At 37.2% G+C, this 16,223-nt stretch overlaps 1 protein-coding gene across 5 annotated transcripts in view; it reads left to right on the forward strand.

The window, feature by feature from the left end:
* TNIP3 (TNFAIP3 interacting protein 3) overlaps positions 1-16,223 on the forward strand; it is a 65,620-nt gene that overhangs the window by 25,724 nt on the left and 23,673 nt on the right. For 4 of the 5 annotated variants that reach the window (XM_079714067.1, XM_079714071.1, XM_079714068.1 and 1 more), the window contains one exon: positions 8,695-9,131. The exons of the other annotated variant lie outside the window; for it this stretch is intronic. In XM_079714067.1, coding sequence (XP_079570193.1) covers positions 8,695-8,851 — 157 coding nt within the window. In that variant the 3' untranslated portion in view covers positions 8,852-9,131. Of the gene's footprint in view, positions 1-8,694; positions 9,132-16,223 lie in introns of those variants that run through there. 5 annotated transcript variants of the gene reach the window in all.

Here is a 16,223-nt window from a genome sequence, read left to right on the forward strand (position 1 = left end):
ACACGGGTTCGTGCCCCGGTCTGGGAAGATCCCACGTGCTGCAGAGCAGCTGGGCCCGTGGGCCATGGCCGCTGAGCCTGCGCGTCCGGAGCCTGTGCTCCACAACGGGAGAGGCCACACAACAGTGAGAGGCCTGCGTACCGCAAAAAAAAAAAAAAAAAAAAAAGTGAGAACTCTATAATAAAATGTCTAAGTATTTATCAGAAAACTGTAGAACTTTCTTTTCTTTCTACTACTAATATAACCATTGGTTTTAATGAAGTTCTTGGGTTCCAGTCATAAAGGAGAGCTTTTAATAGAAAGGCATACTATTAACCATAATGATTGTTGCATAATGTCTGTGTTTCTGAAATACATTAGCTGAGTTGCCATCCAATTATAGTTTCCCATTTTATATTATATTGGTCTGGAATGAACATTAAAGATATTTTCTCCTGAGTTGGAGTTTAATCACTAGAAAATACAATTATGCAGTAGAGAATTCAATAATATCATAAAGCCATTTATATATCACTATTGTATTCATCCTGGACCAAAGTAATAGAAACTAATGATTATATAAAATAGGAATGAATTGTGATGATCTTCAGAAACTAAATAACATGCAAAAATATAATTTTATGGTCAGTGGGTGAAACCTACTGATTTTTGTCTACTTGGGAAGAAATATAAGAGCTCTGTGATGTATAAACATGTTGTGTGACAGGTCTACAGATATAAAGTAAGTTTTATTATTATACCATTTTACAGATGAGGAAACTGAGGCTTAGAGAATTTAAGTAGCATGCCTAAATCACAGAGTTAGGAAGATTTAACCCTGGGATTAGATTCCAGGTATATAACACTTCAAAACCTGTGCTTGAATCATATCCTGTAGTGCCCTTGAAAAGCTACCTCTCTTACTATATTAAAATTCTCTAAAATGGTAGATATAAAAATGACAATGGGGGTCTTAACTTGGATAATTATAGGTCTAGTATCTAACCCTCAATAATCTCTTCTTCCTAAGAACTCATAGCATATATTATCTGTGCTTCTCATTCGACACTTAGAATATCACAGGTAAAAGACACAGTACTATGTAAGAGTAAGTGCATAATAAATGTGTTATGAGGTAAATCTTGCTTGGGCAGTCCTGGTGGAAACTGAAGGGTTATATTACCATTTGAAACCTGTCCTCCATACCAGCACTGCTCTGCAGCTGACTGTGGCTTGTCTAGAGCAGGGAAGAGGGCTGATCATGACTAGGGGACTATTACAGAAAGAAATCTCCTTACTTTAAAATCTACCTGCTTGGAATTCCTGTTGCCCCTCTTCTAGCTTCCAAAGCTGATGCTGTTTCAAAGCTCAAGCCAGGTCATGACACTTGGCAGAAGCTCTGAAATCACCCTTGTCACAAACATCCCACGTGCCATTATTTAATTTCGGTAGTGATTCTTGTTATTTTTTGTTTTATTTAATTGGAAATCTCCTTTTGCTTTGTTGATCCAACACAATTGCTCAGAGTTCTTAAAAATAATTGTGTAGTATTGATTGTTAAAAAAAATATGGGTTTAAAGAGCTTTTATTATAAAGATACTTTTATTGTCTCATCATATGACCAATACATTTATTCTCCACTATTCAAGAATATACTGCTAGTCAATAGAGCCTGTGTTTTGGACTAGAAATACCAAAATGCAAGCAATGGAAAGAAAAATGAGTGGCAAAATTAGACTCTGTTTCTGATAATCTATAAACAAACTATTTCTGAAAACTGCTATATGTTTTATTCATATAATACTTAAAATATTTTATTTATATTTAAATTAAAAGGATCCTTTTTAAAATGTGGATATTTAAATTAATATTAATTAGTACATATGCTTCCTAGATTGTCCTAGTTCTTGGTTTTTATTAATTTCCTATTACTCCTGACAAATTTATTTTTCTGACCCCAATATATGTAGGATATTTTTATCTTAGTATCTTCCTTTATAATTATTCCTCTTTTTATAATTTAACCTGAAATAGTGGCTCCAATGTCTACACATAGAGCAGCAGCCTTGTGATTTTTAAAAGGGACAGTGGGTACAAAATGGGTGACTAAACGTCTGTGCTACCGCTAGAGCCTCCTCTGACATTCCCAGGGTCTGCGACAAGAACACAAGGAAAGCTGCATACTTTATTTGTAAATATTTAAACATTATGGATCAGGCTGAGAAGCTATTAAAGTATAGTTTATCCTCCTATTGATAAATATAACTGGAAGGCCAGCGTCAAATTTAGAACACTCAGATTCCAACCAGTTCTGTGCCAGAACACAGTGGTACAGGAAGACCTGAGCCATGGCCCACCCCCTTCCCTCCCACCTACCCACTGGGAGGGGTCTTGAGTGCGAATTTGAGGACAGCCAGCAGGCACATCCCAACTTCATATACCCCTCACTATCCTACAAACAGCACCCCTTGGCTTCGGGCCTGGGGAAGAAGACCACATGGGGCCTGGAAGCAGACCCAGGGTCACCTGGCAAAGAATCTGGGGGTCTGCTTGTGGGTGCCAGAAGCTTGTTTTAAAGGAAGGTAGGCCCACATGATGAGGGGGAGTCTGGCTGGAGGAGGGCCAGAGCAAGGTCCTCTGAAAAGTGGGGACCCAGGGAAGGGCTCCCTGGTCGAGGATTAAGGTCAGTTGGTACTGAGTACAACATGCGACAGTCTTCAGGTCAACTGATTTCCAGCCTTGCTCTCAGCTACTGTCTGTGGTTATTTTAGAGTGCTTTGGGGACACACTGAAAATCAAATCTTCTTTCAGAACCTCAAGATTTAAATAAAGGTTTTCAAGACTTTGAGACTTTCCTAGCTTTCTCTCTGCATAGCATGAAATAATGGCATTTTTCTACATGATGTAGAAAATACAACATCTACATGATGTCCCCAGATGTCAATGGGTTACAGTTTCTGTTTAAACTTGTCACTTTACAAAGAACTTTTAATCTCATTTTATCTGTTATCAGAATGAGATGCAAAATGACTTTCATGTTTCCAGAACAATTATGGCACAGCAGGGTTAGTATAACCTTGAAAGCATGTTGTTTGTTTCCTCCTGTTTGAAATGTCAAAAGGCTATGTTTTCTGACTCTATTGTATGCCAATCACTTCTGTACCTTCCAAAATTTTCATATGGTATAGAGTTGAACTTGTCTAATGAGCTGGAGCTCAATTCTTACATATTTGGAATGGCATGAAATGTAGGCATGCAAGATTGTGTTGTGAGCAAACATCATTATTTCTTTACAATATAGAAGATCAAAGCCCAACCATTATAATTGGCCTTTACCGATGTCTAATAATAACTAATTAATTGAATACTGCCTGAATTCGTTTCCTAGGGCTACCATAACAAAGTACCACAAACTAGGTGGCTTAAAACAGCAAAAATTTATGCTCTCACAGCTCTGGAGGCTGGAAGCCTGAAATCAAGGTGTTGGTAGGGTTGTGCTGCCTTCAGAGCCTGTAGGGGAGGGTCCTTCCTTGCCTCTTTCAGCCTCTGGTAGCCCCAGATGTTCCTTGGTTGTGGCAGCATAATGCCAATCTCTGCGTCTCTCTTCACGTGGCTATCTTCCCTCTGTGTCTGTGTCTAAATTTTCCTCTTCTTATAAGGACACCAGTCATATTGGATTAGGCTAATCCAGTGTAACCTCATATTAACCTGATTATGTCTGCAAAGCCCCTATTCCCAAATAAGGACACGTTCATAGGTACCAGGGGCAAGGACTTAAACATATCTTTGGGGGGGACACGGTTCACCCAACATATGCCAGAAACGATTTAAGGGCCTTATATTTATTATCTCGTCAAAACCTTACAGCAACCATGTGAAACGAGGACTGCCATTGTCCCTGTTTTGTAAACGTGAAAACTGAGAAGCAGAGAGATCATGTAGCTTGTCCAACCCCGCATGGGTGGTTATTGGCTGGGACACAGACAAGTCCACACAGTCTAGCTCCAAAGTCCACATTGTAACCACTAAGCAATATGGACCACCCCATGAAGATGTGGCACATATATACAATGGAATATTACTCAGCCATAAAAAGAAACGAAACTGAGCTATTTGTAATGAGGTGGATAGACCTAGAGTCTGTCATACAGAGTGAAGTAAGTCAGAAAGAGAAAGACAAATACCGTATGCTAACACATATATATGGAATTTAAGAAAAAAAAATGTCATGAAGAACTTAGGGATAAAACAGGAATAGAGACACAGACCTACTGGGGGTGGGCTTGGGGATATGGGGGGGGGCTGTGACGGGGCAAGGGAGAGGCATGGACGTGTATACACTGCCGGGCGTGGGGTGGATGGTTGGTGGGGGGTGGCCGCGTGGTGCGGGGAGATCGGCTCGGTGCTTTGTGGCCGCCTGGAGGGGTGGGATGGGGAGGGTGGGAGGGAGGGAGACGCAGGAGGGAGGGGATGTGGGAACAGATGTATATGTATGACTGATTCACTTTGTTGTAAAGCAGAGACTAATAAAAAAATTAAAAAAAGTAAAAAAAGTAAAATGTAATAGTGTCATACTTCACATTTATTCTATTTAAATGAATTCTAATGGTCCTGTCCTGAAAACCAGAATCTTTATTTCTCAGGGTGTGTCTTTTTTTTTTTTTTTTGCGGTACGCGGGCCTCTCACTGCTGTGGCCTCTCCTGTGACGGAGCACAGGCTCCGGACGCACAGGCTCAACGGCCATGGCTCACGGGCCCAGACGCTCCGCGACATGTGGGATCCTCCCGGACCAGGGCACGAACCCGTGTCCCCCACATCGGCAGGCAGATTCCCAACCACTGCGCCACCAGGGAAACCCCCAGGGTGTGTCTTTTTATAACTGTCTTTATAACTATTTAAACATTACAGGTGATTTTACATTGGTAAATGGCTTGGATTAGTTGGATTTTTTCCAGTTCCTAATAGTATGAAGAGATAAAGGAACCAGTGTAAATAGTACTTAAGAAATGTAAGAAACAGAAGAAACTTAAAGACCATACTTTGTATAATTTTCAATACAGATGGATAAAATATTACAATATTTTTCTTTTATCAAGTACATTACTTTCTTAATAAAGGAAATTAATTGAAACTTAGAGGCAGATAATTTTATGCCTGTTTCTAGATTGTTTGAAAAGAATTACAGGAGAAATGCCACCTCACCTTTAATGTTCTAAAGGTCAGCTTATCAGTAAACTAAATGATTTTGCTAAAAGAATAATAAAGTGCAAAAGTGTATTTACATGTACAGGAACATATGAAAATACAGATGGTAAATATATTCCTAGTCAGACATTGATTTTATAAGCAAAGACTAAACATTCTATTTGACATTTTGTATGAATAGATATAGAAGATAGATAGATGATAGATAGATGATAGATAGATAGATAGGTAGATAGATCCTAGATGAGAAAAATGCACACAATAAGTCTAGACTAGTCACAATTCCACCAGGTAAATAAAATTGTAGTAATTCTCTTAAATGGAAGATAAAAATCCATAGGGAAGGAAAGTAAGGTATATATTTTATTTTTCTGCATCTCAACTGGGAAGAAAGTCTACTTACCTAGGTTTCCTTACTGTTCATGCCTAAGAGTTCACATTCTAAGAGGTTAGTGGGCATGTAGAGAGCAGAGTCCTCTCAATCCTTTTAAAACCCCTCTGTGGCACTGATACCCTCTCCACTCTTAACCACCAACTATACTTTAGATTCAGCTAATACTTGATGTAGAGTTGAGACATGGCTTCTTCCACCAAGATCTCTGGGGTCTATTCAGATCACTTTGGCATCAGGCTACTTAACCTGCACTCCTGTGAACATGGAAACCTACAGTGTAACCAAAACCATTAATAGATAGTTACCCAATTAGTGTGTAGAGTCCTTCACCAAGCAATAAGGCAAAGCCAACTCTTCCTAGCAGGTGAGGACCCACATTCCCTTGTGGTGTTTCTCTTGTCCTGCCCCCATAACTGCAGAGCCAAGTCTCACGACAGAAGTCTCTAACCAACTTCACTATATAAGGACACTCTGCCTTCCATTCAAGGAACTCAAGACCTGTATTTGCCTTTGTTCAGATTTCCATTCTGCCATGGATTATCTCATGGGCCATAGCTGCTCTCCATCTAAAACTTGGGGGTAGTAGCCCTTGCCTCTATACCTATTTCACAAGAGTGCTGTAAAAACTACACAGGAACTAATTTTTCTTAATGTTTTAAGATACCTAGAGGTAGGTATCATTAATTAATGGATTAATTCTAAACTTCAGGATTCGTTAGACCAGTAGATCATGCTTCTGGATCCAAATTTATGTTCTCACCATATTAGATATCTTTTCTTTTTGGAAATGCAAAAGCTTTTAAATTAGATTAAGGAATGCTTCCAGACTTTAAAAAATTATTATAAAGTTATATTCCCATCTAAACACATTTTTACCTATATTTTTATATTTTCTCAGTTTAGTGCATAATCATGTCTAGTCTGTCTTTAAAATACACCAAAAGTTCAAGTATATATTGTAAATGAATTCTTTGCCATAAATTGGAATTCGGTGCCATAAATTGCATGTAATTTCAAAAATGTACACTGCAAATATCTTAAGAACGTTATGCGGCTAAGTTCCTGTAGAAACTGTAGTTAACATTTCTGAGAAAGTAAGATACTTATAATGTTTAATATAACTTTCCAAGATGGCATTAAATATTTTTTTCTTTTTTTATTGAGGTATAGTTGATTTACAATATTATATAAGTTTCAGGTGTATAACAGTGATTCACAATTTTTGAAGGTTATACTCTGCTCATAGTTCATTATAACATATTCATCCATTCATTATAAAATATTGGCTATATTTCCTGTGCTGTACAATAAAGCCTTGTAGCTTATTTATTTTATGCATGGTAGTTTGTACCTCTTAATCCCCTGCCCCTTTCTTGTCCCTCTCCATTCCCTCTCCCCACTGATAACCACTGGTTTGTTCTCTATATCTGTGAGTCTGTTTCTGTTTTATTATATTCCCTAGTTTGTTGTATTTTTTAGATTCTACATATAAGTGATATCATACGGTATTTATCTTTCTCTGTCTGACTTATCTCACATAATACCCTCCAAGTCCATCTATGTTGTTGCAAGTGGCAAAATTTCATTCTCTTTTATGGCTGAGTAATATTCCATTATATATGTATTATGTATTATATATATTATATATATCCATTACACATGTAATGGATATATATAATACACATAATATATTTTATATATATATATATATATATATATATATATATATATATATATATATATATATCCCACATCTTCTTTATCCATTCATCTGTTGATGAACACTGAGGTTGCTTCCATATCTTGGCTATTGTAAACAATGCTGCTATGAACATTGGAGTACATATATCTTTTTGAATTAGTGCTTTTGTTTTCTTCGGATACATACCCAGGAGTGGAATTGCTGGATCATACGGTAGTTGTATTTTTAGTTTTTTTGACGAAACTCCATACTGTTTTCCACAGTGGCAACACCAATTTACACTCCCACCAACAGTGTCCAAGGGTTACCATTTCTCCACATCCTTGCCAACATTTGTTATTTGTAGTCCTTTTGATGATAGCCATTCTGGCAAGTGTGAGCTAGTATCTCATTGTGGTTTTGATTTTCATTTCTTTGATGATCAATGATGTTGAGCATCTTTTCATGTGCCTATTGGTCAAATGACTGTCTTCTTTGGAAAAATGTCTGTTCAGGTCTTATGCCCATTTATAATTGGGTTGTTTGTTTGTTTGTTTTGATATTGAGTTGTATGAGCTATTTATATATGTTAGATATTAACCCCTTATCGGTCATATCATTTGCAAGTATTTACTCCCATTCAGTAGCTTGCTCTTTCATCTTGTTTCCAGTAGATACCTTTTTATATAATGGCTGCAGTTCTCAGAAGAATATTTTTTCAACCTGAAAAAGTAACCTTTTATCTTCCTGTTACTAAAATGTTAGTTTAGCATATCTTTGAAATACCAAATGCAGGGCAGCAAGTATAAAACATTTAACATATACTAAAATGTTATCATGAATCAGGAAGACACCTTATTTCTTGGCATTTATGCGATTTTTTTTCCATTGCCATGAGTAGACTTCTTTGATTTTGTTTTCCCTATGGCACTTATTTGTGGCATTTTATCCTGGTCTTACTAAAATATTCCTAATTTTTCATATTGGTTTTCATGATACACTCTCACATCGTAAGAACTGTGATCTTTTCTATGGCTTCGGCAAGAACGCACCCAGTATCGTATTTTTAAAGTAATTTATTTGGCAGTTGTCTCTCTGTGGGATGAGTAATGAACCAAATAGTAACACATATGACTCACTTTCATAAGCAAATGCCAGAGCCACCAAAATGCCAGCAAGAATGAGTAGTATATCCTTGTCAGGCATGATTAGGACTAGGCCACAAGTGATTTCACAAAATGGTAAGCATATGTCAGTCCTGAAAATAATAACCTTCCATTTGCTGCCTCTTGATTTCTCAGTGTAAACTTGTGGGTGCTCATGAATAAAATACTTTTTCTCGCCAGCCTCGAAGTTTATGTTAGCCCTAAGCCAGAAGAAGAGAAATTAATTTTTAATTTTCAATCTGAAACATTTTCCTGCTGTTTTTCATAGGTTTCTCCTCAGAAAAGAAAGCCAATGCGTAGAAGCACATGCTGTTGGAGGAGCACACAGGCCGAGGGAGAGCTCAGCTGAGGGCCCTCGTTCCTCTTTTTACTGTGGCTTGTGTCTGCCACACCTGCACATCACCTCCTCCACTACTTATACCTAGTAACGTTTCCCTTTGGCATGGATGGAGGACAAGGCTGTGACAGCTGAGATCCTGATCAAGTCCTAGGGGCTAAAATTATACAACCTATCACAACTTCCAGCTTCCTTGAAATGAGAAAATCCTAATGTGATGGTGATGGCTTTGCTGCGTACATATATACTTAGAGAAGTAGTTCAGAGACATCGATTTGCAGTTAAATCTGTGTTTTTCTTCCTGTGCATTTGCGTAATTATTAACAAAAAATGTAACTGTTTTCTCAAACCAATTAAAACAGAAAACGAATGTATCCACATTTTATTGCAATCAAATTATACAGTGACGTGACAGATGTCTAAAGATTAAGCAGGTTTAAAAGTATTAAGTTCATCCATTTAATAAGGATTCTACTAGGACCAACTGGAGATCATCTTTGCGAGGAGGTATAAAGCAGGAGTGTGAGATTCACAGATATCTGTACTTCCAGAAGTAACTAAAGAAAACCAGGAGCATCAACTGAAGCTGCAGTCCAATAAACAATCCAGAGATAAGAGCTGAGACTATCTAGCTCCAACTTCCAAAAGTTATTCTGCTTAATTCCATCTCAATCTTTTTTTGTTTTTTCAATTTCTGGAAATACTTGAAGCTTTGTGTAATAGGAAGATGAAAGAGCCTTACTAAGCAGTTAAATACTTTCAACCTCAGTCTTTGGCTATTTAATTCTTGATAATTCTTGAGAAAGAATTATCCTTCTCTTACGTTAATTCACTAAAGCTTTGCTTTTTCTACTACTGATTAAAGAGACAAATCATTCTTGGCCAATACTTCAGTATAAGTGAATCAGAAAAACAATAGTTGCATCATAACATTTTGGTGTATTTTTTTAAATTTCCATTTCCTTGAATTAGTGAAAAAGTCATTGCAATCCAACTTCTAGTAGTGGATTAAGTTTGCCAACTGAGGTGTGCTCACCAGAATAAAAACTGAACGTATATATAAGAAGTACCCCTTGGTAGCCCCGTTATAGGTCAATTCAACAGCAGTAAAACATGATTTAATCATGCCATTACTATTACTGAAGTCATCCTATTACTAATTAGCAAACTGCCAAACATTGGCAAGATTGTACAAATGCTAATGTATTGGGAGAAAATCCAGTTTAGGCGAGACCTAATTTCATTTGAACTCCCGGTGGGTGACTGCAAATGTGCAAAGAGGACCCCTTGCTCAGAGTACTACTGTAGTTCCAAGAAGACAGGTTTCCACGTTCCAGGCCTGCGAGTCAGCCAGTCCCTCTTGTGACCCTCTCCCAGAATCATTTGGGGACACCTCTGTCTCAGCTTATTATAAAGGTCATACCCCTGTGCTGTGGCATTTGCTTCATTATCACACACAGTTTGTAGAAACTGTGTGAAGAATAGCTCTAACCCTTTGAAAAGAGAGGAAGTCACACCACACGGTGGTCTCTGTTACTTTGGAAATGTAAGACCAGGCATATTTTAAGTTTTCAAAGGTCATGGAGAATTCGATCTTTGACTTGAAGGTATCACATGAAGAGAAAGATGTATTCACTTTGTCATGGTTGTGATGTGATGTCAGAAGAAAACTTTCCTTGGAGTCTAGTTAGGTCTGGGAGTGAGGCCAGCCTGTAACGCTCACTAGCATAGATTTTTTTTTTAACCCCATTTTCCTTATCAATAAAAATAATATTTCAGACTAAATTTCTAATATTATTAAGCATGTACTAACTTCAGATGATTTTCCTTAGTTTATTTATTGAGCTCTATCACCCAGCAAGAGAGGTATAATTATCTGTTGTTACAGGTGATTAATCCAAGTCTCATGGCAAGAAAATGGCAGAGCCAGGATTCAAAACTGCCCCAGGGCTGGCCGCCCAGTTCTATGCATGCTATAATTCTGCTTCCTAAATTATTCCAGCAAGTTCCACTTGTTTTATGGTTCTTTGGGTCTTCATCAATTTGCAGTTATAAGAGTATACTTCTAGGAGAAAGTATTTCGATAAAAAATACTATATATTTTATAGAATTTATGTTAACCCCTGGATTAAGGGAAGTATCTCATTTAAGTTCCTACATCGAAAAAGGAAAATGTACATTTAACATTAAAATGCATTAAAGGTAGAAGTATGGGCCTGATTGGTTGCTTTCATGTATTGAAACTTTTTTATGTAGCTCAGACACTGGTAGAATTGAATCTAAAAGACATATATTTCCCAATTCAATGATTCAATTTAACAATTATTCTTTTTTTTTTTACAACTTTATTGGAGTGTAATTGCTTCACGATGGTGTATTAGTTTCTGCTTTATAACAAAGTGAATCAGTTATACATATACATCTGTTCCCATATCCCTTCCCTCTTGCGTCTCCCCTCCTCCCACCCTCCCTATCCCACCATTCCAGGCGGTCACAAAGCACCGATCTGATCTCCCTGTGCTATGCCGCTGCTTCCCACTAGCTGTGTACCTTACGTTTGGTAGTGTATATATGTCCATGCCTCTCTCTCGCTTTGTCACAGCTTACCCTTCCCCCTCCCCATATCCTCAAGTCCTTTCTCAAGTAGGTCTGTGTCTTTATTCCTGTTTTACCCCTAGGTTCTTCATGACATTTTTTTCCCCTTAAATTCCACATATATGTGTTAGCATACGGTATTTGACTTTCTATTTCTGACTTAATTCACTCTGTATGACAGACTCTAGGTCTATCCACCTCATTACAAATAGCTCAATTTTGTTTATTTTTATGGCTGACTAATATTCCATTGTATATATGTGCCACATCTTCTTTATACATTCATCTGTCGATGGACACTTAGGTTGTTTCCATCTCCAGGCTATTGTAAATAGAGCTGCAATGAACAATTTGGTACATGACTCTTTTGGAATTATGCTTTTCTCAGGGTATATGCCCAGCAGAGGGATAGCTGGGTCATATGGTAGTTCTATTTTTAGTTTTTTAAGGAACCTCCATACTGTTCTCCATAGTGGCTGTATCAATTTACATTCCCACCAACAATGCAAGAGGGTTCCCTTTTCTCCACACCCTCTCCAGCATTTATTGTTTGTAGATTTTTTGATGATGTCCATTATGACTGGTGTGGGATGATATCTCATTGTAGTTTTGATTTGCATTTCTCTAATGATTAATGATGTTGAGCAATCTTTCATATGTTTGTTGGCAGTCTGTATATCTTCTTTGGAGAAATGTCTATTTAGGTCGTCTGCCCATTTTTGGATTGGGTTGTTTGTTTTTGTGTTATTGAGCTGCATGAGCTGCTTATAAATTTTGGAGATTAATCCTTTGTCAGTTGCTTCATTTGCAAATATTTTCTCCCATTCTGAGGGTTGTCTTTTCATCTTGTTTATGGTTTCCTTTGCTGTGCAAAAGCTTTGAAGTTTCATTAGGTCCCATTTATTTTAGTTTTTATTTCCATTTCTCTAGGACGTGGGTCAAAAAGGATCTTGCTGTGATTTATGTCATAGAGTGTTCTGCCTATGTTTTCCTCTAAGAGTTTGATAGTGTCTGGCCTTACATTTAGGTTTTTAATCCATTTTGAGCTTATTTTTGTGTATGGTGTTAGGGAGTGATCTAATCTCATAGTTTTAAATGTCCCTGTCCAGTTTTCCCAGCACCACTTATTGAAGAGGCTATCCTTTCACCACTGTACATTCCTGCCCCCTTTATCAAAGATAAGGTGACCATGTGGGCGTGGGTTTATCTCTGGGCTTTCTATCCTGTTCCATTGATCTATCTTCCTGTTTCTGTGCCAGTACCACACTGTCTTCAGTACTGTAGCTTTGTAGTATAGTCTGAAGTCAGGGAGCCTGATTCCTCCAGCTCCGTTTTTCGTTCTCAAGATTGCTTCGGCTATTCGGGGTCTTTTGTGTTTCCATACAAACTTTGAAATTTTTTGTTCTAGTTCTGTGAAAAATGCCAGTGGTAGTTTGATAGGGATTGCATTGGATCTGTAGATTGCTTTGGGTGGTAGAGTCATTTTCACAATGTTGATTCTTCCAATCCAAGAACATGGTATATCTCTCCATCTATTTGTATCATCTTTAATTTCTTTCATCAGTATCTTATAATTTTCTGCATACAGTTCTTTTGTCTCCTTAGGTAGGTTTATTCCTAGATATTTTACTCTTTTTGTTGCAATGGTAAATGGGAGTGTTTTCTTGATTTCACTTTCAGATTTTTCATCATTAGTGTATAGGAATGCCAGAGATTTCTGTGCATTAATTTTGTATCCTGCTACATTACCAAATTCATTGATTAGCTCTAGTAGTTTTCTGGCAGCAGCTTTAGGAATCTCTATGTATGGTATCATGTCATCTGCAAACAGTGACAGCTTTACAACTTCTTTTCTGATTTGGATTCCTTTTATTTCCTTTTCTTCTCTGATTGCTGTGGCTAAAACTTCCAGAACTATGTTGAATAAGAGTGATGAGAGAGGGCAGCCTTGTCTTTTTCCTGATCTTAGTGGAAATGGTTTCAGTTTTCAGCACTGAGGACGATGTTGGCACTGGGTTTGTCATATATGTCCTTTATTATGTTGAAGAAAATTCCCTCTATGCCTACTTTCTGCAGGGTTTTTATCATAAATGGGTGTTGAGTTTTGTCGAAAGCTTTCTCTGCATCTATTGAGATGATCATATGGTTTTTCTCCTTCAATTTGTTAATATGGTGTATCACGTTGCTTGATTTACATATATTGAAGAATCCTTGCATTCCTGGAATAAACCCCACTTGATCATGGTGTATGATCCTTTTAATGTGCTGTTGGATTCTGTTTGCTAGTATTTTGTTGAGGATTTTTGCATCTATGTTCATCAGTGATATTGGCCTGTAGTTTTCTTTCTTTGTGACATCCTTGTCTGGTTTTGGTATCAAGGTGATGGTGGCCTCGTAGAATGAGTTTGGGAGTGCTCCTCCCTCTGCTATATTTTGGAAGAGTTTGAGAAGGATAGGTGTTAGCTCTTCTCTAAATGTTTGATAGAATTCGCCTGTGAAGCCATCTGGTCCTGGACTTTTGTTTGTTGGAAGATTTTTAATCACAGTTTCAATTTCAGTGCTTGGATTGGTCTATTCATATTTTCTATTTCTTCCTGATTCAGTCTTGGCAGGTTGTGCATTTCTAAGAATTTGTCCATTTCTTCCAGGTTGTCCATTTTATTGGCATAGAATTGCTTGTAGTAATCTCTCCTGATCTTTTCTATTTCTGCAGTGTCAGTTGTTACTTCTCCTTTTTCATTTCTAATTCTATGGATTTGAGTCTTCTCCCTTTTTTTCTTGATGAGTCTGGCTAATGGTTTATCAATTTTGTTTATCTTCTCAAAGATCCAGCTTTTAGTTTTATTGATCTTTGCTATCGTTTCCTTCATTTCTTTTTCATTTATTTCTGATCTGATCTTTATGATTTCTTTCCTTCTGCTAACTTTGGGGTTTTTTTGTTCTTCTTCCTCTATTTGCTTTCGGTGGAAGGTCAGGTTGTTTATTCGAGATGTTTCCTGTTTCTTAAGGTGGGATTTTATTGCTATAAACTTCCCTCTTAGAACTGCTTTTGCTGCATCCCATAGGTTTTGGGTCGTCGTGTCTCCATTGTCATTTGTTTCTAGGTATTTTTTGATTTCCTCTTTGATTTCTTCAGTGATCACTTCGTTATTAAGTAGTGTATTGTTTAGCCTCCATGTGTTTGTATTTTTTACAGATCTTTTCCTGTAATTGATACCTAGTATCATAGCGTTGTGGTTGGAAAAGATACTTGATACAATTTCAATTTTCTTAAATTTACCAAGGCTTGATTTGTGACCCAAGATATGATCTATCCTGGAGAATGTTCCATGAGCACTTGAGAAAAATGTGTATTCTGTTGTTTTTGGATGGAATGTCCTATAAATATCAATTAAGTCCATCTTGTTTAATGTATCATTTAAAGCTTGTGTTTCCTTATTTATTTTCATTTTGGATGATTTGTCCATTGGTAAAAGTGGGGTGTTAAAGTCCCCTACTATGAATGTGTTAATGTTGATTTCCCCTTTTATGGCTGTTAGTATTTGCCTTACGTATTGAGGTGCTCCTATGTTGGGTGCATAAATATTTACAATTGTTATATCTTCTTCTTGGATCAATCCCTTGATCATTATGTAGTGTCCTTCTTTGTCTCTTCTAGTAGTCTTTATTTTAAAGTCTATTTTGTCTGATATGAGAATTGCTACTCCAGCTTTCTTTTGGTTTCCATTTGAATGAAATATCTTTTTCCATCCCCTTACTTTCAATCTGTATGTGTCTCTAGGTCTGAAGTGGGTCTCTTGTAGACAGCATATATATGGGTTTTGTTTTTGTATCCATTCAGCCAATCTGTGTCTTTTGGTGGGAATATTTAGTCCATTTACATTTAAGGTAATTATTGATATGTATGTTCCTATTCCCATTTCCTTAATTGTTTTGGGTTCGTTATTGTAGGTCTTTTCCTTCTGTTGTGTTTCTTGCCTAGAGAAGTTCCTTTAGCATTTGTTGTAAAGCTGGTTTGGTGGTGCTGAACTCTCTCAGCTTTTGCTTGTCTGTAAACGTTTTAATTTCTCCATCAAATCTGAATGAGATCCTTGCTGGGTAAAATAATCTTGGTTGCAGGTTTTTTTCCTTCATCACTTTAAGTATGTCCTGCCAGTCCCTTCTGGCTTGCAGAGTTTCTGCTGAAAGATCAGCTGTTAACCTTATGGGGATTCCCTTGTGTGTTATTTGTTGTTTTTCCCTTGCTGCTTTTAATGTTTTCTTTGTATTTAATTTTTGACAGTTTGATTAATATGTGTCTTGGTGTATTTCTCCTTGAATTTTTTCTATATGGGACTCTCTGTGCCTCATGGACTTGATTAACTATTTCCTTTCCCATAATAGGGAAGTTTTCCACTATAATCTCTTCAAATATTTTCTCAGTCCCTTTCTTTTTCTCTTCTTCTTCTCGAACCCCTATAATTCGAATGTTGGTGCGTTTAATGTCCCAGAGGTCTCTGAGACTGTCCTCAGTTCTTTTCATTCTTTTTTCTTTATTCTGCTCTGCAGCAGTTATTTCCACTATTTTATCTTCCAGGTCACTTATCCGTTCTTCTGCCTCAGTTATTCTGCTATTGATCCCATCTAGAGTATTTTTAATTTCATTTATTGTGTTGCTCATCGTTGCTTGATTCTTCTTTAGTTCTTCTAGGTCCTTGTTAAATGTTTCTTGCATTTTGTCTATTCTATTTCCAAGATTTTGGATCATCTTTACTATCATTATTCTGAATTCTTTTTCAGATAGACTGCCTATTTCCTCTTCATTTGTTAGGTCTGTTGGGTTTTTATCTCGCTCCTTCACCTGCTGTGTGTTTTTCTGTCTTCTC

The sequence above is a fragment of the Hyperoodon ampullatus genome, assembly GCF_949752795.1.
Source record: "Hyperoodon ampullatus genome assembly, chromosome: 1".
NCBI classification, from domain to species: Eukaryota; Metazoa; Chordata; class Mammalia; order Artiodactyla; family Ziphiidae; genus Hyperoodon; species Hyperoodon ampullatus.